Source organism: Echiichthys vipera, assembly GCF_963691815.1.
Source record: "Echiichthys vipera genome assembly, chromosome: 10".
Classification (NCBI taxonomy): Eukaryota; Metazoa; Chordata; class Actinopteri; order Perciformes; family Trachinidae; genus Echiichthys; species Echiichthys vipera.
The window spans coordinates 30,812,726-30,837,329 of record NC_139835.1 but is presented as its reverse complement, the minus strand read 5'-3'; the positions used below and the strand labels follow the sequence as shown (position 1 = coordinate 30,837,329).

At 50.0% G+C, this 24,604-nt stretch overlaps 2 protein-coding genes across 8 annotated transcripts in view; one reads left to right on the top strand and one right to left on the bottom strand.

Moving 5' to 3' along the window:
* Window positions 1-24,604, top strand: part of caska (calcium/calmodulin-dependent serine protein kinase a) — a 125,079-nt gene that overhangs the window by 45,941 nt on the left and 54,534 nt on the right. For all 7 annotated transcript variants that reach the window (XM_083921789.1, XM_083921787.1, XM_083921785.1 and 4 more), the window contains exons 3-5: window positions 8,202-8,307; window positions 11,414-11,491; window positions 11,575-11,647. In XM_083921789.1, the coding sequence (XP_083777915.1) occupies window positions 8,202-8,307; window positions 11,414-11,491; window positions 11,575-11,647 (257 nt within the window). The remainder of the gene's footprint in view (window positions 1-8,201; window positions 8,308-11,413; window positions 11,492-11,574; window positions 11,648-24,604) is intronic.
* Window positions 20,000-23,610, bottom strand: LOC310953031 (putative G-protein coupled receptor 82; the record flags this gene model as incomplete). The annotated part of the gene is made up of 4 exons (XM_083921923.1): window positions 23,551-23,610; window positions 21,487-22,316; window positions 20,340-20,480; window positions 20,000-20,230 (listed from the first exon to the last, which is right to left on the bottom strand). The coding sequence occupies exons 2-4, from the start codon at window positions 22,309-22,311 to the stop codon at window positions 20,000-20,002; spliced, it is 1,197 nt and encodes a 398-aa protein (XP_083778049.1). The 5' UTR covers window positions 22,312-22,316; window positions 23,551-23,610.

The window sequence follows — 24,604 nt, the reverse complement described above, 5'->3', positions numbered from 1 at the left end:
TGGTTGTTTGTCTAAGAAGACGTTTCACCTCTCATCCAAGAGGCTTCATCAGATCATGTACGCATCTGACCAGGACCAGGACCAGGACCAGGACCAGGACCAGGCTGGGACTGGTCCAACTAACTGGTGTGAGATCCAGGTATTTAACCTCTCACAGGCCGATGATGTCACTGAAACCCTTTGTGCTCCAAGTGCCAACATCGGCCTTGTGAGACGTTAAATACCTGGATCTCACACCAGTTAGTTGGACCAGCCTGGTCCTGGTCCTGCTCCTGCTCCTGGTCCTGGTCCTTGTCCTGGTCCAGTCCCAGCCTGGTCCTGGTCCTTGTCCTGGTCCAGTCCCAGCCTGGTCCTGGTCCTGCTCCTGCTCCTGGTCCTGGTCCTGGTCCTTGTCCTGGTCCAGTCCCAGCCTGGTCCTGGTCCTGGTCCAGTCCCAGCCTGGTCCTGGTCCTGGTCCTGGTCAGATGCGTACATGAACTGATGAAGCCTCTTGGATGAGAGGTGAAACGTCTTCCTAGACAAAGAACCAAGTCCAGTTGCTTTGGACTGAAGCTGCTTTGAGGAGAACGACGACCTGGGCACATGAGAACATTCAGTCACTTCCACCTGCGAGCGTTGTCCTGTAAACGGGGCCTGAGTCCAGATCTACGTCCTTTAGCGAATCTCTGGAAAATCCTTACTAGAAAAACATGTTAGTACAGCAGAGGTATAGCCACAGAGGATGTTCTGTCACATTCTGAACAGTAAAAAATAACAATATCTCAGAAAAATACATCATTAATTGTTTGTCGTATAATTTTAATCTCCAGTTTATGTTCAAATGTTTCGATCGTTCGTCTGTTGATGTGGAGAAAAGCAGCATTAAGATCAACCGCACTAGCTCATGTGGTTGTGTACCTGCATCTCATTTTCTGTATTAATATAAGACGTGATATTTGCACGCCGTGGACCGTGCACGCGTGCTGTGAGTCCCAGATAATGAATGTGTCTTAGAGGAGCTTCCACCGCAGCCTTCTTTACCTCAGCGGCGCTCCCTAATCCAGCGTGACAGCCGCTCCTCGCTGCACTTCAGCTCCCGCGTTTGTCTGCCACGTTACGGTCCTCACACTTTTAAAATCATGTTCACAGGAAATGGTTTAAGTGTTGGGGTGTTCATCTCAGTTGTGTGTGTTTTAAGGGGTGAGCAGAAACATCAGCAACAAGAAAGCACATCAAACCTTCGACATGACGAGATGATCGTTAAATAAGGGCGCCCTCCCACTGTGCCTCCGTCCCGTGCCCCGTGCTTTAGGGTCCTTGTCCCCCCCTCCAGGCCCGTTTGTACTCACACTACCTGGGCCTCGGAGAATGCTTCTTGCTGCCTATACGTCATCACGCCGTAACACGTCACACGCATTGATGACGTCATGGCGATGCGTGGCTTTGTTTCCAGATCTTTCCGTAGACCTCTGAGTTTTTGTGCGTCTTGTCGACTGTTTTTGAATCTTTTCATCGACCAAATCTGCAGTAAACACTCCACCTCCGCATCACACCAACGTGAACCTTTCACCGCCATTGTTTGAAATGTCCGCGCATGGTCCCTCCTTCTTTTTTCTACGTCCCAACAGGCGCACAGGAAATGACCTCAGAGCCGCCGTAGGCCTCGTGCTCGTACACGTGCGCACGCTCGTGCTCGTACACGTGCAAACGTGCTTTACTAAAGCCCACCTCTCCCAAACGGGCCGTGGACGGCCCGCGGTCCGCAGTTATGCGCGGAGTGGGTGCACTCACACTGCTCAAACGCACAAGGCTTTAGCTGAAAAACCGGTTTTGGCCCAGTGCGGAAGGACAGTGTGAGTGCGCCCTATGATACGGTCGGCCTCAATAATGGTCCTCACACTGTAATGCAACGATATTCAATCATGCAATGCCATTCATGGATTTTGCACCATATTCAGTCTACAGTGCTGCATCACCATGACTCCATGAGCGAGTGTCTGTGGTCACTTCACGTCTGTAAGAGCTGCAGGACAGTCGAGTATCGTAACACGTCACACTCATTGATGACGTCATGGCGATGCGTGGCTTTGTTTCCACGGATGAGATGAGCAGCTATGGAGCAAGCCGCTCACTAACTCTTTGTTCTCTGGATCCTTCTGTTGAATATGGACCGGGCTCCTGAAATTGGGCCTTTGATCCCCAAATTCACGTTAAACACAAAGGGAAAATCTCCTTTACCCACATGTTATTTCCTTTCTGAGCTTTGCCTCCACGCTGTTAGCACGTCACACGCTTCACTCAGCTGATTGGTTGGTTTGAGAACCAGTCCATGTAAACAAAGTAAACGTCATCAATGCGTGTGACGTGTTACGGCGTGATGACGTATAGGCAGCAAGAAGCATTCTCCGAGGCCCAGGTAGAGTGAGTACAAACGGGCCTGGAGGGGGGGACAAGGACCCTAAAGCACGGGGCACGGGACGGAGGAACAGTGGGATTGGCCCTTATTGACATAAGAAAGGACACTTGTGGCCCGCAGAATGGCAACCAGAGGGTTTGATGCAGGGATTTAAACCAGAAGCTTTAGAAAAACACTGAAAAACACTTTTCCTACAGGCCCAGAATGAGTGTGCTAGAGCACCTACGGAGGATTTACATGGGTTACATGCTGCTGGGACCTCCGGGTTAAATGTACGCAGCTTTTTTCAGGTTGTAATTGGTGTTAACTGAACACTTTTGCATGTTTCGTAGACGTTCTTCCCAAATCTCATCAGTTATTTCCACATTCAGCTCCTCTGCCTGTGTGTTTCTATACGTTTCTGAATTCACTGGAGCTCCATCGTGAAGCTTTCGGTATTATCGGGCGTTTATCGTGACCACCTGACTGTCCTGTTGGCCTCTTTTCCTCAGGACCCTTCCTGCGAGTGAGGAATCCTGATTACATGTTCCTATTTTCCCGTCTCTCTCCTGAAAAAGTCGCGGTGAAGAGCGTGTTTGACGGATCACCACGAGCCCCTGGATGAAAGTTTTCATCGCGGCCTGTCCAACAGTGTGCACCGGAGTCGTTTCTCTTCCTCGCCAGCGTTCGTGTCCACGTGTACTGTGTGTGTGAGTGTGTGTGTGTGTGTGTGTGTGTGTGAGCGCTCGTGTGTGTGTGTGTGTGTGTGAGTGCAGGTCAGCACTCTCCCCACTCATTTATATCCAGCCACAGTCCCTCCTCTGCGGCGCTCACGCATCCATCACGCTCTGACGTTCGGCCGCTGATTTGTTTTTATTCTCCCTTCGTGTTGTTGCTGTTAGGAAGCGGAGCGCTTTCACTCCAACGCCGCGCCGCAGTAATCAAACCCCCGCGCTGAGCTCCGACCGGGGGGAAGTGGGTCAAATGGTTCATGTCACAAAGAAACACACACACACACACACACACACACACAGTCACACACACACCAGCTTGTTTCTCTGCAGCCGTGCGGAGGTCCGTCTGACGGATAGGTCAGCCCTCGGAGGGGATGAGAGAGAGAAGCGAGGCCAGAGAATGAGCAAAATTCATCATGTGCAGTCGCCCACTCACTCCCCTCCGCCTCTTTCATTCTCCCATCTCTCCTTTCTCTCTTCCACGTCTTCCTCTGGACGCCTCCTCCCTCATCTTTCTCTCTGCTCCGGCACCGTGTGTGTGTTTGACTGTTTCTATTAGACTGTTGTGACATATAGTCCTAACTTCCTGCTGAAGCCCTGTCAGACAACACACACACTAACACACAGCGAGAGAGAGAGAGAGATAGAGAGGGAGAACTCCTGCGGACAGACTGAGAGAGAGAAACACCTCTCAGCACGAGGAAGAGATGATGGTGGAGAGTTCTTCCTCTGCGAGTTAATAATGCATAACTCACCTCCCTCCACTCCAAAAAAGTGTTTTTATTGTCTGACGACAATAGTGAGTTGAATCTGAGCAAAGTTTGACACTAGAGTCATGGACGTAATCTGAGACAACGGGCCCCTGGGGACTCAGACGTCGGGGGTCCCCCTACTATGTCTACGTAGCACCGAGACCCCCAAATTCAAAGAGTCGGCTTTTAGGGCCCGTCCCCGCGGAGACCCCCAACTTTTTTACCGTTCATCCACAGCAGCCGGCGTTATCAGAGCCTGAAACCCGGTCCCAGAGTATGAGGATTTGAAAACGCCCCCCATTGGCGTTGTTATTCTGCTGTATTTGCTGTCTCATCTCATCTTCAGCCTCTTATCCGGGGTCGGGTCTCAGGGGCAGCAGCTCCAGCAGGGGACCCCAAACTTCCCTTTCCCGGGCCACATTAACCAGCTCTAACTGGGGGATCCTGAGGCGTTCCCAGGCCAGTGTGGAGATCTAATCTCTCCACCTGGTCCTGGGTCTTCCCCGAGGCCTCCTCCCAGCTGGACGTGCCTGGAACACCTCCCTAGGGAGGCGCCCAGGGTTCATCCTTACCAGATGATCCTGAACCACCTCAACTGGCTCCTTTCAACACAAAGGAGCAGCGGCTCTACTCCGAGTTCCTCACGGATGCTGAACTTCTCCCCCTCTCTCTAAGGGAGACTCCAGCCCCCCTCCTGAGGAAACACATTTCGGCCGCTTGGACCCGCGACCTCGCTCTTTCGGTCATGACCCAGCTTTCATGACCATGTATTTGCTGTGTCGCCTTTAATTTCGTGGTTTTTGGAACTTGTGAATTGGACGTTTTTAGCTCCTCGTCAAGATTATTCCATAAATTCACGTGACTTCAGGGGACTTTAACATATTCTCTGTAAAACAAGTAACACACTGAGCTGAGATCACGGTCACGTTGTCGTTCTCCAGCTGGTGTGTTCCTCTTTTGTGCGCATGTAGTGCTGCGTAACCTCGACTCATCCCGAACTTAGACATCCGGCGGGGATCTGCTTCATCTCCAGCAGCAGTTTTTACAGTGACGGACACGAGCGGCGAGCTCACCAGATGACATTAAACGTGGCGTGCTGCGGTGCCCTTAAGGTAGCCACTTATCCGGCCTTAGCAGAATTAGCATCATGTTAGAGCTAGCCCACGCCTTGTGCTCATCCTGGGAGGATTAGCTTAATGTTAGCGCCGAGGCTCGCAGCCGCAGCACGAGTGGCTCATGGCTTCGACTCGGAGCTTAATTAAATGTCACTGCGTACACAGAAGAACAATACAGTGAATGTTCTGTGTGTGTGTGTGTGTGTGTGTGTGTGTCCATTCAGTGGGCCTGTCCATGAACCACCTCCAGCAGCAGCCTGGGAATTTGGGCTATTTAGCTTCCATATACTCTCTGAGAGCCCGTCCACACAGAGACCTCTTTTCCTGTAACGGCACAGCTTTAGTCTGGTTCAGTCTGGTTCAGTCAGGTTTAGTCTTCCATCCACAGCAGCCGGCGTTATCGGAGCCTGAAAACAGGATCTTTAGAAACCGGGTCCCAGAGTGTGAAGATTGTAAACGCCCCCCATGGCGTTGTGGTCTGGACGGTGAAAGCTCAGACTTTGTTAAAGGACGGCGTCATGGCCCCACCTCCGACCCCGCGGCGTCACACAACAACAACAGTGCTGCTGCGTGAGAGGACAGAGACGGACCCAGAGACTGTTTACTGAACTGGATTCTGAATGAGGCCCAGCACAGATTTCTCCCTTTTCCCTGATGCTCTGAATAAGGAGCTAAACTGCTCTAGGCTCTGTTTCTAAATCCAGTTCTAAGAAGCTGTGAAAAGTCTCTAAATGTAGTGAGAAAGTGGCGCCTGGGAGTGCTTTGGGACGGGGAAGGGGCTCCCAGCAGCCCCCTCTGCTCAGTGAGGACACTAACTGCAGAGTGAAGGGGCTCCCAGCAGCCCCCTCTGCTCAGTGAGGACACTAACTGCAGAGTGAAGGGGCTCCCAGCAGCCCCCTCTGCTCAGTGAGGACACTAACTGCAGAGTGAAGGGGCTCCCAGCAGCCCCCTCTGCTCAGTGAGGACACTAACTGCAGAGTGAAGGGGCTCCCAGCAGCCCCCTCTGCTCAGTGAGGACACTAACTGCAGAGTGAAGGGGCTCCCAGCAGCCCCCTCTGCTCAGTGAGGACACTAACTGCAGAGTGAAGGGGCTCCCAGCAGCCCCCTCTGCTCAGTGAGGACACTAACTGCAGAGTGAAGGGGCTCCCAGCAGCACCCTCTGCTCAGTGAGGACACTAACTGCAGAGTGATGGGTGCATCAGAGTCCAGAACAGCACCAAAGTCTCCACTAAGACCAGAACCAGCGACACGTTTGTCTCTAGGATGGAGGAGGATTTGGAGAGAAACTCTCCGGTGTTTGGATTCTCCACAGCGTCTCCCCGTCTCTTCTTCTCTGTTGTTGGTGTGTTTCTGTGGCAGTTACAGCGCCACCTCCAGGCCTGGCATGGGTACTACAGCGTTTGGAGTCACTGCACCTGGTTTCCTGTGGAAGCACAGATTTAGGATCCAGGACCAGTGGAAGGACCCTGAATGATGCATATTGTGGCTGCTTCAGGGGCCGATATGAAGAAGTAATACACTTAAGTGTGCTCCAGACTGAGCTACAGCAGGAAGGTTGTGTGTGTGTGTGTGTGTGTGTGTGTGTGTGTGTGATGTCCGTCTCCAAAGGACCCCGAGCAGCAGCTGCCAGGAGGAGGGGAAGGAAGGAGTGAAGGAGCTGCTGTGAGGGAAGTATGAATGGACGGATCAAAGGATGGAGAGATTGAATTGAGGGATGAAAGAGCGGTAGAAGGGGGGGGGGGGCTATGTTTAGACGTTCAAATCCCCTTTTGTTGATCAAATCCAATCTGGAAGAGTGACTTTTATTTGCCTGTAAAACTGGTCCCATTGGTTTTTACCACCTTCCCCATCTGTTGCTGCGAGCGAGGGAAGCGTGCGCGCGTCACGCCACCACGTGTCCTCTTTGCTTCTGTCACGTCTTCTTCTGTCTGGACGATTAGTCAACATGATAATAACTGTGTATCAGAAATGATCTGCGTTCATTTGAACACTCCTGAAAGCACAGATGAGCGTTCTCGTGGAAAGTGACTCTCTTCACTCATTTGGAAAGATCACCTTGGTGACGAGGAAGTTGATCTCTTTTGGCTTCACGCTCCACCGAGCAGCTTCCATAGGAATCGCATCGTGACGAAATCGTACATCGACATATCCTGACACACAGTGATGTCGTCTAAACGGATAACAAGCACACACCAACTCACAAAGGTTTTACTTTGCACTAAAGTTCCCGGAGCAGCGGGGGCGGAGCTGCAGTCGCTCTACCGCACCGTTGTGACGAAGAGAGAGCTGAGGAAGGCAAAGCTCTGGATCTACCCTCAGTCCTGGTTCCTACCCTCACCTGTGGTCATGAAAGCTGGGTCAGGACCCAAAGAACCAGGTCCAGGTCAGGACCCAAAGAACCAGGTCCAGGTCAGGACCCAAAGAACCAGGTCCAGGTCAGGACCCAAAGAACCAGGTCCAGGTCCAAGCGTGTGAACTGTGTTTCCTCAGGAGGGGGTCTGGAGTCTCCCTTAGAGAGAGGGGGAGAAGTTCAGCATCCGTGAGGAACTCGGAGTAGAGCCGCTGCTCCTTTGCGTTGAAAGGAGCCAGTTGAGGTGGTTCAGGATCATCTGGTAAGGATGGAGCCGATCCCAGCTGACATCGGGCGTGAGGCGGGGTCCACCCTGGTCCACCCTAGTCTTCTGACTACTCAAGGCGTTTTCACACTATTGTCACATTCACCCGTTCACACTGATGGTCACACTGATGGCAGTGGACACCAACATACCATCTAATCATTCACACACCCATGTGCAGCACGGGGAGCAATTCAGGGTTCAGTGTCTTGCACAAGGACACTTTAACATGTGGACCGGGGGAGCTGGGGATCGAACCACCGATCTCTCGAATGGAGGACAACCCACTCTTCCACTGTGCACAATTAGAAAGAGATCCACTTTGTCCTCAGGTGTAGAATTAAACAGGCCGATCATCGTGTGTGCTGTGTGTCATTACAGAACATATGAATGTATGCTGCTGATGCTGCCAGGTCGACTCACCTCTCTCTCTCTCCCTCCCTCTCTCCCTCTCTCCCTCTCTCCCTCTCTCCCTCTCTCTCTCTCTCTCTCCCTCTCTCCCTCTCTCTCTCTCTCTCTCTCCCTCCCTCTCTCTCTCTCTCCCTCTCTCCCTCCCTCTCTCTCTCTCTCCCTCTCCCTCTCCCTCTCTCTCTCTCTCTGTGTGGTTTCAGATCTGAAGAGGGAGGCCAGCATCTGCCACATGCTGAAGCACCCCCACATCGTGGAGCTGCTGGAGACCTACAGCTCCGACGGGATGCTCTACATGGTGTTCGAGTTGTAAGTCCACGAGATCCCCACGCGACACGACCGAACGTACAAGTGGCATCGAATCACGCCCTCACCAACACACCAACACACACCAACACACACCAACACACACACGTGGGAGAGAGCGTGGCGATGAGGTGGACGCAGAGCAGAGCGATGGGGAGGAAGGAGACTGAGGAAAGGATGACAGCAGCAGGACAGAGAGGACCCCTGCGGAGGTTTTATATAATCAGCAGTGATATGAGAAAGCTTGTTAGCTGAGGACGGGGGTGGGGTAAGAAAAAAGGAAATGGGGGGGAGGCGGTGCAGGGGGGCGAGCGCGGCACTATATATACGAAGTGGGAAAGAGATGAGATTAAGATTTCACACTCGCTGCGACTTCCAGCCTTTCTGGGAGCCGCGCCTGCTCCTGTATCTTCATCTCTTCCCTCCTCTTCCAGAACTAATTCCTTTATCGTTTAATTCTGTTATCGCTGAACAGGCGAGGGCTCGGCGCCGCTCGCATCACACGGCTCGATGCCGGGGAGAGGAAACTCTCAAGGAAACGCAAGTGAGCTCCGTTTGAAAGGGATTTTAGAGTCTTTTTTTTCCTGTTTTGGGTGAACAAGCTGGTGTTTCAGCACACGCACACACACAGACACAGACACACACACACACACACACACGTGGGAGCTAAGGTGGATTGGAGTGGTGCAGAATATATAACTGAGTAAACAGGGCGCATAAACGCAGACTGCTTCTTGTGTCTTCCTCCCAGGCTAATGGAGCAACCTAAAGTGTGTGTGTGTGTGTGTGTGTGTGTGTGTGTGTGTGTGTGTGTGTGTGTGTGTGAGGGGGTAGAGGTGGAAACATCTGGCCGTGCTGCAGCCAAGTCCGACATAACAGCCCTGTTTAATTGGTGCAGCGGCTTAGTGACGATAAAGAGGAGGTACAGTAATGGAGGAAGAATGGCTACAGAGCAATTAGAAGAGACAGAACTGGCTGAAGCTAAATGACCGGCTCATAATTAAACCTGTGTGTGTGTGTGTGTGTGTGCGTGCGTGTGTGTGTGTGTGTGTGGGTTGTCACTCTTCAGCCTGTGTGTTGTGTAAATAAACAGGGCCGAGGTGTGTGTGTGTGAGGCCAACACGGCTTAAGAGCAGCAGCTTATTGATCACGAGGTGCGTTGAGACACGCCGTCACCTCTGGCTCCAGCCGGCTCCTGACTGTAGATGACTCCAGAGGGGTTTTAGAAACGCAGAGGCACTAAACCTAAACGCCACCGCAGCAGCACCACAGCAGCACCACCGCTGCACCACAGCAGCACCACCGCAGCAGCAGCCTCTCCTCCTTAGAGCTCCCTTCAGTCCGTCCCTCCGCCTGTCCCATTGTTGTGAACACGATCTCTCAGGAACCCTGCAGCAGCTGTGGGCAGCAGGCCTCCGCACTCACAGTGGAAGACATTTATAAATACATTAACCATATGTTTTCTTGTTGCTCTGGTAGGTTTTAGGTCATGTTTCAGCTTCTCTGGTTGGTTTTAGTTCCTGTTTCAGCTTCTCTGGTTGGTTTTAGTTCATGTTTTAGCTTCTCTGGTTGGTTTAAGCTCATGTTTTAGCTTCTCTGGTTGGTCATAGCTCATGTTTTAGCTTCTCTGGTTGGCTTTAGTTCATGTTTTAGCTTCTCTGGTTGGTTTTAGCTCATGTTTTAGCTTCTCTGGTTGGCTTTTGTTCATGTTTTAGCTTCTCTGGTTGGTTTTAGCTCATGTTTTAGCTTCTCTGGTTGGTTTCAGCTCATGTTTTGGCTTCTCTGGTTGGCTTTAGTTCATGTTTTAGCTTCTCTGGTTGGTTTTAGTTCATGTTTTAGCTTCTCTGGTTGGCTTTAGTTCATGTTTTGGCTTCTCTGGTTGGTTTAAGTTCATGTTTAAGCTTCTCTGGTTGGTTTTAGCTCATGTTTTAGCTTCTCTTGTTGGTTTTAACTCATGTTTTAGCTTCTCTGGTTAGTTTTAGCTCATGTTTTAGCTTCTCTTGTTGGTTTTAACTCATGTTTTAGCTTCTCTGGTTAGTTTTAGTTCATGTTTTAGCTTCTCTGGTTAGTTTTAGTTCATGTTTTAGCTTCTCTGGTTAGTTTTAGCTCATGTTTTAGCTTCTCTGGTTGGTTTAAGCTCATGTTTTAGCTTCTCTGGTTGGTTTTAGGTCATGTTTTAGCTTCTCTGGTTGGTTTTAGCTCATGTTTTAGCTTCTCTGGTTGGTTTAAGCTCATGTTTTAGCTTCTCTGGTTGGTTTAAGTTCATGTTTTAGCTTCTCTGGTTGGTTTTAGCTCATGTTATAGCTTCTCTGGTTGGTTTTAGCTCATGTTTTAGCTTCTCTGGTTGGTTTAAGCTCATGTTTTAGCTTCTCTGGTTGGTTTAAGCTCATGTTTCAGCTTCTCTGGTTGGTTTTAGCTCATGTTTTAGCTTCTCTGGTTGGTTTAGCACATGTTTCAGCTCCTCTGGTTGGTTGTAGCTTCTCTGGTTGGTTTTTAGGTTACATTTTGTTCTGCACTGTTGATAACATCCCTTAAACTGAAGCCAACTGGGATATTCCAGACATATGAATATTACTTGGGCGGTTTGTTATAATATAATTTTGCATCTGCAGAAAACCAATTCTTTCCTCGTGCTGCTTTCAGCTTTCTCTGGTCGAGCATCTCTGGGACATCTTTACGAACACCTGCTGATAAATGGGCTTCTCCATCTGTGCACTTCACCAATCACACAGGCTCTCAAAAACATAATCTCCGGGTGATTGTGTTGGATCGGCAAATTCGCCTTCTCAAGTTTGTCTGAAGTATGCAAAGAATAAAAACTTCCCCGGCTTTGTTTAAACGCTCGATCCTGAGTTGTTGTGAAGAACAACATCCGTACATCTCTGCCCTGACGGAGCGCTTCACAGTGATCCAGCTGTGACGCCACAGTATCACAGCTCCTCCTCCACTGACCGTCTCCCATTGCACCCACACAACCCATCACAGAGATATTTTAATAAGCGTGACCTTTTTCCTTCGTCCCAGACTGCTGCCCTGACCTTTACGCCTCGCTGATCCCCTCTCCCCCCCCCCCCCTCTGTATCTCTCCTCCTGTCTCTGTCTGCATCAGTATGGACGGAGCCGACCTGTGCTTTGAGATTGTGAAGAGGGCCGATGCTGGGTTTGTCTACAGCGAAGCGGTGGCCAGGTGAGGCGTTGTGCATTTAAGATGATGAACAGTTCCACCTGTGGTGTAATAATAACAATAACTGTACGATGCCTCCCCCTCAGTCACTACATGAGGCAGATCCTCGAGGCGCTGCGCTATTGCCACGACAACAACGTCATCCACCGAGACGTCAAGGTAATCCCAACTCTCCATCTTCTCACTTCACTCCCACCTGAGCGGGCTGAAGCGTGTGTGTGTGCGTGTGCGTGTGATGCGTCTCTCGTCTCCTCCGTCACACTCTCTGCCTTCACAAACAAACCCCGTCCCTCTGCAGCCTCGTCTGCTCACAGCTCAGACCTGATACTCACACAGCTCTGTTGCACTCCTTCCTTTTGTATCTGTTTCATTGCCTTTACAAAAGACTCCTAACACACATAACACGGCTGCAGTGTGTTAGTCATCACAACACACACACACACACACACACACAATCTGAATCTCTGCTGAATCACCGGCTCGGTGCAGCTCCTGGTTATCGCACTGATATCTCTTTTGTTTTTACCTGCTCTCCGTTCTTCCATGTACACCTCCTGTTTGTCCCAACTGTACTTCCTATCTGCAGGTTTTTTTTGGGGGGGGGGTGGTGGTAACACCTCAGGACAGATAACGGCACTTTGACACAGATCACAGCGTCTCTGATATTATGATATCGACAGGTGACTGATTTACCTGCAGGTCAGGGCCACTGGCGTCTCTTCTCCTCCCCCGGCTCCTCCTCAGGGAAGCCTTCTCTGCCTCTCCTGCTTGTCCTATATTCAGATTCAGTGATTCAGTCCCTCCTCAGCCACGCTGACCCGATGCCTGGCCCTGTAGTGGAGGATTTCATCCAGTGGTGCAGGTCCTCCTTCCTCATCATCAATGCTTCTAAATCTAAGGAAATGACCACAGGATAAAAACAGGGGGCTTCCTGAAATGAGTGTGGCACTAAGGGCGCACTCACACTGTGCCTCCGTACCGTGCCCAAACAGGTTCCACGGCTAAAGTCTGGTTCCTTTGACCAGTGTGAGTGCAACCGTACCGCGTCTAGGAGCGGCACGCTTGCCGTCCACGGCCCGTTTGGGAGAGGTGGGCTTTAGTAAAGCACGTTTGCACATGTACGAGCACGAGGGTCCTCACGTGTACGAGCATGAGGCCTACGGTGGTTCTGAGGTCATTTCCTGTGCACCTGTTGGGACGTAGAAAAAAGAAGGAGGGACCATGCGCGGACATTTCAAACAATGGCGGTGAAAGGTTCACGTTGGTGTGATGCGGAGGTGGAGTGTTTACTGCAGATTTGGTCGATGAAAAGATTCAAAAACAGTCGACAAGACGCACAAAAACTCCGAGGTCTACGGAAAGATTTGTAAGCATGAAAAAGTCAACAACAATAGAGCGTTACCTTGGCAACAAACATCACTACCAAGAGTAGCCGTTTCTGTCCTAATTCTGTTGGACATTTTCCACGTGTTTGCGATTTTGACAAGGGGGAACTGGAAAAAAACGCCGTATTCAGACGAACGTGCTGGCGGAGCTCCACCTGCTGCACCGGAGGAAGAGTTACGCCCCTTTCATGTAAACGTGAAGGACCATTTTCAGGTTACTGATTACAGTCTCTCGTGTATCGATTGCACTGCTAAAAAAGTTCAATTATCCACCTCTGGCGGTGCCCTGCTGGTCGCTCCGCCTGTCAGGTTCCTCCCAACCTGCCCACCTGCCTGTTAATGCCAATTTATTTCACCCAGCCGTCCAAGTGAAGGAGGATGAATTCTGCGGCACGGCAGCAGCGTTCTTACGATATCTCGCAGGATCACAGCTGGAAAAAAGAGCCCAGCTGCTCCTCCAAAGCGCTCCGGCGGCCTCTGCTGGGGTGAAATCCTCACTGCAGCCTCATGAGAGCAGCACCGACGAACGTGAGCGCATATCCACCAAACAATCGCCCAGAAGACATCGGCCTCAGTGGGAATGTACGTTTATGATAAATAGAATCTGAGTGTTTGTACATATGCAGCTTTGACTTTGTCCCAGGGTGGCGCTCACTTCTGTTATCTCCGTTTGACAGCGACTGCGTGAGCTGGTTTATCAGATGTTCTGCTCCAGATGTGTGCCCTTTATATCAGACACACACACACACACACGCACGTGCAGTGCATTAACGACGCTGTCCTCGTTTCAAAGCGCATCAGCTCGAGTGTGCCGCGTCTCCCCATGCATGAAAGTCACTGAATTTGAATCCTGATGTTCATAAATCACCACCGCGCCTCGTGTTTATCTTCCTCCTCACTTCACCACAGACCTCCAACGCTCTCTCTCTGTTTCTGTGGATCTGTGTGTGTGTGTGTGTGTGTGTGTGTGTGTGTGTGTGTGTGTGTGTGTGTGTGTGTGTGTGTGTGTGTGTGTGTGTGTGTGTGTGTGTGTGTGTGTGCCCTCGGCCCTCTCACCGCAGCAGACGGCGCTCATGCAAATGCACAGCGACCCGATGGAATTAGTTTTTCCGGCTCAGTTTCGAATGCACGAGTTTGAGCTGCGGTGAACTTTCTCTTCCCGCTCAGGCATCAGTCGCTCGACGCTGGTTTGATGCCGTACGTTTGATCCTCGGAGCACAGATCCTCACGCTGAGCTGAACAATCTGAGGAGTGGGTAAACACGGTGCAGAGCCGGGCGTCAGCGTGCAACAATAGTGTTTCTTCTTTCTGCAGGTGTGCCGAGGTGAAGGGATCTCCTGTCAGAGGCAGCAGCGGGCGCTACCTCTTTGAATTTTAGACTTTGGCTTCCTCGAATACGCACGTCTCTGCAGGAACACTGAAACTTTTATGCCTTTACGTGGCATTTTCCACCGGTCCTGGTAGAGAGAGAACTTCTGCGCGCTGCTGTCACAAGTTAATAAGCTGCTGTCGGTCGCATCACACATCTGTAATAAGTCTGAGCGGCATCAGTGTGAGGTAGTTGGGTCTTTATGTTGTAGTCTGTTGTAATTATCGTCCGTTAACATGGTTCACTGTGCATGTAGGTACAGCTAGTGTTCCCTGGGGGATTATATTAAAGGCTCTGCAGCTCTTTATTAAGGTGCTGAACGGTTAAATTGCGTTTGTTCTCAGCTACTGAAAGTGTGTTTGGTCTCATGTAGTCTGGCAGCTGGAGAACGGTCCGGGTGCACACATTAATATTCTGGTATCGGGGGATTAAACACTCATGCAACATGTATTTTATTTTGAAATTCCAGCGCAAAATAAACATCAAATAAACCATATTTTATGACCGGTTGCCGTCTCAAGGTCAAACGTCCGGGCGCCATTTTGTAAGATACATTCATATGAACCGTATCTCATCTTCAGCCTCTGATCCAGGGTCGGGTCTCGGGGGCAGCAGCTTTAGCAGGGGACCCCAAACTTCCCTTTCCCGGTCCACATTAACCAGCTCTAACTGGGGGATCCTGAGGCGTTCCCAGGCCAGTGTGGAGATCTAATCTCTCCACCTGGTCCTGGGTCTTCCCCGAGGCCTCCTCCCAGCTGGACGTGCCTGGAACACCTCCCTAGGGAGGCGCCCAGGGTTCATCCTTACCAGATGATCCTGAACCACCTCCACTGGCTCCTTTCAACGCAAAGGAGCAGCGGCTCTACTCCGAGTTCCTCACGGATGCTGAACTTCTCCCCCTCTCTCTAAGGGAGACTCCAGACCCCCTCCTGAGGAAACACATTTCACACGCTTGGACCTGGACCTGGTTCTTTGGGTCCTGACCTGGACCTGGTTCTTTGGGTCCTGACCCAGCTTTCATGACCACAGGTGAGGGTAGGAACCAGGACTGAGCGGTAGATCCAGAGCTTTGTCTTCCTCAGCTCTCTTTACGTCCCAACGGTGCGGTAAAGCGACTGCAGCTCCGCCCCCGCTGCTCCGATTCTCCGGCCAAATGATCAGAATATTTTGCTCTAGGATTGAAAGATTATTGTCCGTATTTCAAGGAAAGTGTGTTTTTCCCCGTGTGTGTGTGTGAAAGGCCTCAAATACGCACAAAGATGCATGAAGGCATTAAATACCAGGTATCAATATTTCAGCTCCAGCAGCAGAAAACACTTCTTTGTGTGCTCCAGCTTTGCTTTCCAGACATGTGCAACACGTGTCGATACACCCACGGCATCAGATCCACGGTAATTATCCCCTGTAGTCTCTTGTACCGGAGTCTCATCATCGCCTACAGGAGGTCAGTCTGAGCCGCGGCGCCAGGAAACAACTCAATGAAGTGAATCCACATCAGTCCCCCTGCACCCCTCCAGCAAATGCCACATTCTGCATATGAATCGGTGCAGGTGAAGATCGATGCAGGGAAGACTCGTCCCCCCACTGAATACTCAAACATGAGCTGTTTATCAAAGGTAACACGACCCGCTGGTCCACTCGTACCTCTTTGGGACACACGGCGGACTGTGAGCCGTGCAGTTTGTGTGATGACGGGTGGATGTATGGCAGTACAGCTTCTTCAGTGGCGTCCAATGGGCCTCGAGACGTCGACCATGAAACTGACATTGAGGTTTCACTGTCACGCCACACACATCTGCGCACACACTTCTACACACACTGCTGGATTTAGATGCGTCTCAGCTGTCGGGGTTTGATGGTAAAATTACACCTTTGTGTGTTTGCGCGGCTCGTTACTGCTGTTTTTTTGCAGAGTTGTTGTCCAACTGTCCCAGAGTCCCTTTTAAAGAGAGCAGAGAGTGACAGACGCGACTTCGCTGTCTTTATCTTGATTATAATGTGCTGTTGTCATTGTCAGAGGTTCCCATTCAGACCCATCAGGTTTCTTAAGAAGTTAAAGCTTTGGTCTAAATTCTTAAGATCGGGTGAGACAGATTTGAAAAAAGTAACGATGGCTCCCATTGGCCTACGGCCGATAGACTGAATGGATTTTTTTGTTATTTATATTGTGTAGATCGGACTACAGGACTATAATCGATGTATAAACGATGTTAATAATTCATTCATTCATTCATCTTCAACTGCTTGTCCCTGTCGGGGACGCGGGCGTGAGGCGGGGTCCACCCTGGACAGGACGCCAGTCTATCACAGGACACATAGAGACGAACAGAGACAGACAACCATTCACACCTACGGGTGATTTAGAGTCATCAATGAACCCAACACCTGCACGTCTTTGGACTGTGGGAGGAAACCGGAGAACCCGGAGAAAACCCACGCAGACACGGGGACAACATGCAAACTCCACACAGAAGGGACCCAGCAGGGATTCAAACCAGGAACCCTCTCGCTGTGAGGCGACAGTGCTGACCACCATATCACCGTTACGATGTTAATAATAATTAATTTCCAATATTCCAAATAACCTTAAGTCGACTAGAATCAGGCGCCTTTGACAACAACGGACAATCACTGGAGCTAATGCCGTCTCTGAGGACAGACGCCTGCTGCTCTCACAACAAATGAATGCAACAACACACACACACACACACACACACGCATGGACATGCACCAAACACACAGAGGTTTGAGTCTTGGATTCGACCCGCTGGCATCTGTAACGGAGCTGCACAGCTGAGTGAATTCGGCGCAGGTTAGCCGGGGTCAGTGAGCGTGACTGAACTTGGACCTCCCTGAGACTCTTCTGACGGCAGCAGGAAGAAGTTTCCCATGAGTAGAGAAATGTCAATAACACTTTCTGTGGAGACATGGATCCATCTGTAGTGAATTATTAAACACTTCCAACGCTTCTGGACTCGTTAGAAACAAGAAGTTGACGGATTTTAACACATTATAAGAATCTATGTCGTCCTTTAACTCACTCACACTGTCCATCTGTACCGAGCCCAAACATGTTTCACGGCTAAAGTCTAGTTCGTTTGAGGCCTACGGCGGTTCTGAGGTCATTTCCTGTGCGCCTGTTGGGACGTAGAAAAAAGAAGGAGGGACCATGCGCGGACATTTCAAACAATGGCGGTGAAAGGTTCACGTTGGTGTGATGCGGAGGTGGAGTGTTTACTGCAGATTTGGTCGATGAAAAGATTCAAAAACAGTCGACAAGACGCACAAAAACTCCGAGGTCTACGGAAAGATCTGGAAACAAAGCCACGCATCGCCATGACGTCATCAATGCATGTGACGTGTTACGGCGTGATGACGTATAGGCAGCAAGAAGCATTCTCCGAGGCCCAGGTAGTGTGAGTACAAACGGGCCTGGAGGGGGGGACAAGGACCCTAAAGCACGGGGCACGGGACGGAGGCACGGTGGGAGGGCGCCCTAAGCCATGGAGACAGTTTTTTTCATGTATGAACTTTTAATGGAGAAATCCAGGAGAGTCGCTAACAGCCAGACATGGCTAACAGTGATTAGCTCGGGGCAGCACGGTGAAGGCATTCAAAGGTCTTTTTTAACCACTAATGCTGCTGAAAATAACAGCAAACCTCTGCAGCAGCATGAGAAGAGTCCCTACACACACAACAAAGCAGCAACAGCGTAGTTAGTGAAGCCAGAGTTTATTAAAGAGTGTTTTAAAGACTTACCTACTGGCCCCTGTACCAGCTCCTCTCATAGTAAAGCCCATTACAGTGGAAGGAGCCCATTGGTGCTTTGTTTTGTGTGTAGGGACTCTTCTCATGCTGCTGCAGAGGTTTGCTGTTGTTTTCAGCAGCATTAGTGGTTAAAAAAGACCTTTGAATGCCTTCAACGTGCTGCCCCGAGCTAATCACTGTTAGCCACGTCCGGCTGTTAGCAACTCTCACGGATTGGGATGATTTTACACCAGAGTAACACTTTAACTTTTAACGTTACGCCCTTTCAAAGTATTATTCACGGTCCAAGCCTCGTATCTCTGCAGTGCTGCGGTGCTGTGTTCTCTGTTGTTTGAACAGATCCCTGTGTGTGTGCGTGTTTGCGTGTATGTGTGTGTGTGTGTGTGATTCTCTCGGCGTTCTGCTTCGGTCTGGAAAGCTCCGGCCTCTGGGGGGGGCCACACATCTGCAGGGGCCACACTTGGCAGAACACTGTCTTCTCAGAAAGCTGTAATCCCTCTTCAATAATGCAGACACAATTACTGAACAAGCGTTATCACACACGGACATCAAATATTTACAGGCTGCTGTTGCACATGACGGCTGCTCTGCAAACACTTCCTTGTACTCTTGAACATGACACAGCTTTGTCCCCCAGTAGATGATATCACTTTGTTTTGTGCAAGAGAGAGTGACACGCTGAAATCACACTGGTGGGGTTGACGTTTATATTTAAAGTAACACTTTTGTTTTTGCTGAAATCAAAGATCTAAAACTTTTACATGAACACAAAAGGCATATTTATTTTTAATGCCTTATTTCTTAGTACAGTTGAAAATTAACCGGAAAAGGAAGAGAGAGACGGAGGGTGACATGCAGAGATTTTAACATTTAAGGTCCCACTGTGCCTCCGTACCGTGCCCGTGCACGTTTCACGGCTAAAGTCTGGTTCCTTTGACCAGTGTGAGTGCAACCGTACCGCGTCTAGGTGTGGCACGCTTGCCGCCCACGGCCCGTTTGGGAGAGGTGGGCGTGTTGCGTTTTTAATTGATGTATGCACCGATTTATCTGCTGATGTTTGACTCTTTGACAGAAATCATTTGTTGTGTTGCATAAATTTTTGCGCTGACTAAATGTCGGTAAAGCAGAGCAAAGAATATATAAAAGCTTTATTAGACTGAATGCGTGATCCTTTAAAGATAATGTGATAAAGCTCTGACTGTAAAACTCTTCAGGTATTATTTTGTAATGTATTTTTTCTTTCCTTCCCTGGAACAAAAGGGGAAATAAGTAACAACAAAAACAAGATAAACAACAACACCATACATCAGTATCAGCCCAGAATTTCACCACCGGTGCTTCCCTGATATAATTCCATTGAATGTTAACTATCACATGTAATATTAACCACTATGACAGGGGTCTGTAACCCACGGCTCCGGGGCTGCATGTGGTTCTTCAGCCCCTTATCAGCGGCTCCCTGTAGCTTTGGCAAAAAATTATATAAACAACGTGTAAATAACGTGTTTTTTTGCACGGTGAACGAGGGAAAACCTGTTATCTTTGAGTTCAAGGTGATATTGAAGAAATATTACGTGAAAATATGCGTCACATCCTCGGTCTACGGCCCAGCGCCTTCCCCTGCAGGGGGCTAATGTTGAGTTGGTGACCTGCACTGCTGTTGGATAACCCCCCCCCAAAAACATTAGCATAGGAAAATCGTGTTTCGTGGACGTATTACTTTGCTTTCACTTGATGATGTCTTACCTGTGTGCTTGATACGTGGTGAGAAATTAACAAACAACCACAGTTTGAGGACAGGTAACAGTGTCAGGGAACAGTAACTACATATAAACCTTTATGAGCTGTGACGTCAAATCTGTTTTGCGGCTCCAGACAAATTTGATCTGGTGAAAGAGGCAAAAATGGCTCTTTTGATAGTAAAGGTTGCAGACCCCTGCACTAGACGGACGTGACGCCTGCACACTAAACCTTTTAATCATCAGACTTCTACAAATCGTTTCCTTGACTTGAATCCGCCGTAGCCGCGGCCACATTTCCAACCTCCAACGGTCCAGCCTTGTGATTGGCACCTCCCATCTCCGAACACGTCTGTCTGCTCCCAGACTTACACCGTAGGAGTGTGAGGGCCTGGAGACGGAAGGTTTTGTCTAACAGGAAGTACATCAGCGGGTCAGTGGAGGCTCTCAGTGCAGTCAGGAGCAGCAGGCAGTTCTTCAGCTGCGGAGGGAAAAGAGGAACTGGACGTCAGACTGTCGACTCTATGAAGTCGTACCATCAGAGAAGTAGTAAAGAATCATTTCTGTGCATGAAAGTGATGTTGAGTTACCTCGACGAAGGTGGAGAATGGATGGCAGTGGTTGCAGACGTCGGGGTCGGGTGAGTACACCGGCGGACGCTGGTTAAGAGCCAGAGAGATGAAGACGGGTTTGAAGATGTGGTACGGCAGCAGACAGACTGAGAGAACCACCTGAGAGGAGTTGGGTAGAAAAGACTCACAGTTCTGAATGAAACATGGATGATACAAGTACAATAAACATACTTTAACAAGTCTTTATGTTAGACTACATCCACACTAATACGTTTTTGTTTCAAATGCATCTCTGTCCATTTTAGCACCGAAATAATGTCCGTCCATATCAACACGCCTGAAAACGCACACACATGACCATTGGTCATGCGTGTGCCAGGGTAAATGTAAGGCTGATAACGCCACCATACACTGGAAGTGTCACAAATCGCGAGAGTAGTCGCATTGTAAGATGCAGGATTTAGCCGCACAACAGCAGCTGGCATCGACAAAAAGGTCAGGAACGCCCTTGATTTGGTATCCATCTTGAACTAACCACCGGTAGTGAAGCCTGATGATGTCTGTCTTCTTCAGCAAACACCTGCTGTGGACGTTATCACTCCATTAAAGGTACTCAGCCTCGTAGACATGAGTTCAGAAGGCTGCTATCATGTGTTCACGTGGTAACGGGCGCCGTTCTTCACCCGGGAGACCCATTGGGAAGTCAAACAAAACCACTGATACTTGGTTAGGACTATGTGTTAAGGTTAAGGAAACGATTGTGGTTTGGGTCACCGTTGGGTTTTCGGTCTTTTACCGTTTTTGCTCGTCATACTACGTCATCTCGAAGTGCCACAGTCCAGAGGCAGAGTAGGGCCGCACCGCCTCAAATCTACGGTACTGATAACAGCTGATGTAATGATGCCCATTCGATCATTAGCTGAATCGGCAGGAAAGGGTCACGTGATAGGGGCGGACGAATCAGGGAAGGACACATCAGGACTGAGAAGACTCAATAAGGAAGTGAACGTAAGGGTCTGCGTCATTTTCAAGAGGTTTCAACTTAAAACGGGCTCAGCAGCGTCTGTTTTCAGTCGTGTGGACACCCGGTGTAAATGTTCTACTATTAAAACTCTAACGTATTAGTGTGGATGTAGTCTTAGAGGACGATATAAGTCATAGCCACCTGGATGACCACGATGTTGCGGAGCACCCTACCCAGCAGGCTCTGGGACGTGGTGACGCTCGTGTTGCGACGTGAGCGCCTGATATGCCTCAACACGGTCATGTAGGACAGCAGCACCAGCAGGTAAAACACGAAGAACAGCGTGATGACGAGCACAGCAAACGCCGCAGACAGGCTGCCTCCGATCTCCACCCAAGGGTTGTAGCACACCTCCGCGCATGCACCCTCCAAAGCCACGTTACCGCTCACCGCTTCCTTCACCGAGTAGTAAACTGTCACTGGCACCGTGCACCCTACCGCCACCGCCCACACTGCGGCGCACACCCTGCTGGCGAAGGACGTCTTCCGGAGACGGGTGAAGAAGCCGTGCGGCAGCAGCGTCGTGCAGCCGCTCTGCCTGGAGGCGTGGGTGTGCTGGATGAGGGCTGCGAAGCGGCAGAGGGCCACCCAAGTGAGGATCATGATGCTGATGTAGATGTTGATGTGGAGCACCGGCGTGATGCCGTGCAGGACCAGCTGACACAGGGCGCCACTCGGGGTCCACACCGAGCCCCAGGCGTAGTAGGCCGCGAGGAAGGGCGTGGTGAGGGACAGCAGCAGATTGGAGATACTCAGGTGGGACAGGTACACGTGGATGGGGGAGACGGTGGGGATGCAGCGCAGGAACACCCACAGAGACAGCGAGTTACCCGGGAGGGCGGTGAGGAAGAGGAGCACGTAGGAGGAGGGGAGGAAGACGAGCGTGGCTGCAGTGGGGCAGAGCGAGGGAACGGAGGAGGATAGGGAAAGGTTAGCGGGTGGAAAAGTGTGCGGTGTGGACGCCATTTGATCTGTCAGGAGACAAAAGGGTGAAGGATAAGAAACAAATCAGGAAGACATTGATTCAGTGGAAGTGACGTTCGGCCGCGCTGTTCATCTGGTGAACCAGAATAGATCATGACAAATTACGCTAACGCTCGTCAGTTCCTTTTAATGGTGCGGTCGTGGTTCTCTTGGCGGTTCATTGCGAAACAGTGAGGTCAGACTGTGTCTCTACACTGCCGGGAACTTCTGAGAAAGAGGCGTCATGGCGGAGAGGAAGAAACGGTCCAGAGCATGAGGTTACAATAGCATTAGCTCCACACAGGCTGAGCAGGAACACCTGAATCAAAAAGAGAGCAGGACAAATACTCTCTCGTTTTATTTACGTCAGGGTTCAGCAACCTTTCCGATGAAGTGCCATTTTAACAGTTTCCCGTGAATCAGTGTGTCATACCAACGTCGACCAAGTACGAGCCAATCAGAGTTTGACCGATAGTTAGCGTTAGCGTTAGCCGTTCCAGCTAAGTGCAGATGAAAGTGATGTTAGCATCAAGGAGAAGCGTAGCCATGTGGGCGTGCGTTTGAATGGCGTTCCTCTCCTTTCTCTCAGTCCATGGAGTGAATGCTCGGCCTATAGTGACTCTGGTTGTTGCCCGTCTCCGCTCACTCAGCTGCTGGATTGGCTAACTCCATTTCAACCAGTGCCAGCCTACAGTAGCTGCACCCGACAACAGACAACCCTGGCAACCAGCAACACCCAACGCTATTGGCTGCTACCATGGAAACACAACGGGACAGAAAGTCACTGTCAAATCCGTCAAACTTTTTTTAAAATACCACGTTTGTGATACTACTTTATGAATCATGAAAAGTACAGTTGGAAGAGCAGTTTGTCCCTTTTTATTAACGGCCCCTCTCTCATTCTGCTCTTATATTTAAGAGGAGACTAAATATGTGTAATGTTATGCAATATTTCAACAGCGACGTTTTAACGCGTAATGTCCATCTTACTTACTAAGTTCAATTCAATTCAGTTTTATTTTATTTACAGTGTCAAATCATAACCAAAGTGATCTCAGGACACGTCACAGAGCAGGTGAAGACCACACTCTGTGACTGATTTAGACTACGGTGGCGTTGAAAACCTTCACTATAACAGACAGGAACGTTAAGAAGAAGAAACACCCTTAAAATGACTTATTTCAACACTATTACAAGTGATAAACTCCACCGTACACATGCATCAGCGGGTGTTGTACGTACCACCAACGAGGTCATCCAGCTCATCAACATCAGCGGCTGCAGCTGCTCCACGAGCCCCAGACAAGAGTTCAGGCGGCGTCTCCAGGCTCTTTCTCTGACTTCCTGCTTCTCATGGAACGGCAGCTTCACCGTGAACGCCTCAGAGCCGCTCGCTCGTTTGGGGGATGAGGTACTTTCACACATTCTGTATTTGTTTCCTCTTTAAAGGTGACGACGTAGCTCGAGATTAGAAACCGAAGGTAAACACTTGTGGTGCTGCAGCTTCTGCTTGTGTATTAAAGTGTCATCATGAGGTGACTCTTTATCATCATTCACGTCTGGAGTTACTCAACACACAGTTTCCACGTGGCGTCGACTGTCCACTGTTATCTACCCCTAAAGAAAGTCTAGTGTCCTACTCTTTATCTCCATCTTTACGTTTTAGCTTCTTCTTGTTTTGCCACCACGGCCCTTTCTGTCTCTCGCCCACTTCCTGTCTGATCCGCACAGAAGTGACACCCAGAGATGTCCCTCTCTGTTCGGCCTCGGGGGGGCGCTGCTGTTCTACTTCTAGATCAGAGGAGCAGATGGATGCTGAAGGTAGAGGGGTAGAGATCACAGCAAATGCATGCAGAACATTTTTATTTGTATTAACCTTTATTTAAACAGGTCAAACCTCAGTGAGACCCAGGGTCTGTTCAGTTCTGCAGCAGCTAAACACAAAGTTACAGACGAACTGAACAGACTCAACAAAGTGATCAGGGAGGCTGGCTCTGTGATTGGCTGCAAACAGGACGCTCTGGAGGCTGTGGTGGAGAGGAGGACACTGAAAAAACTGTTCTCCATCATGGATAATCCTCTCCACCCTCTCCAACTCACACTGGTCAGACAGCGGAGCAGCTTCTCCAGAAGGCTGCTTCAGCTTTGCTGTCGTAGCAAAAGATACAGGAAGACTGATAGACTGGAGTCCTGTCCAGGGTGGACCCGCCTCACGCCTGATTTCAGTTCGACAAGAAGCTGAAGATGAATGAATGAGTTTAGAGAAGATCGAGTGAGTGGCCTTGTATGTGATCAG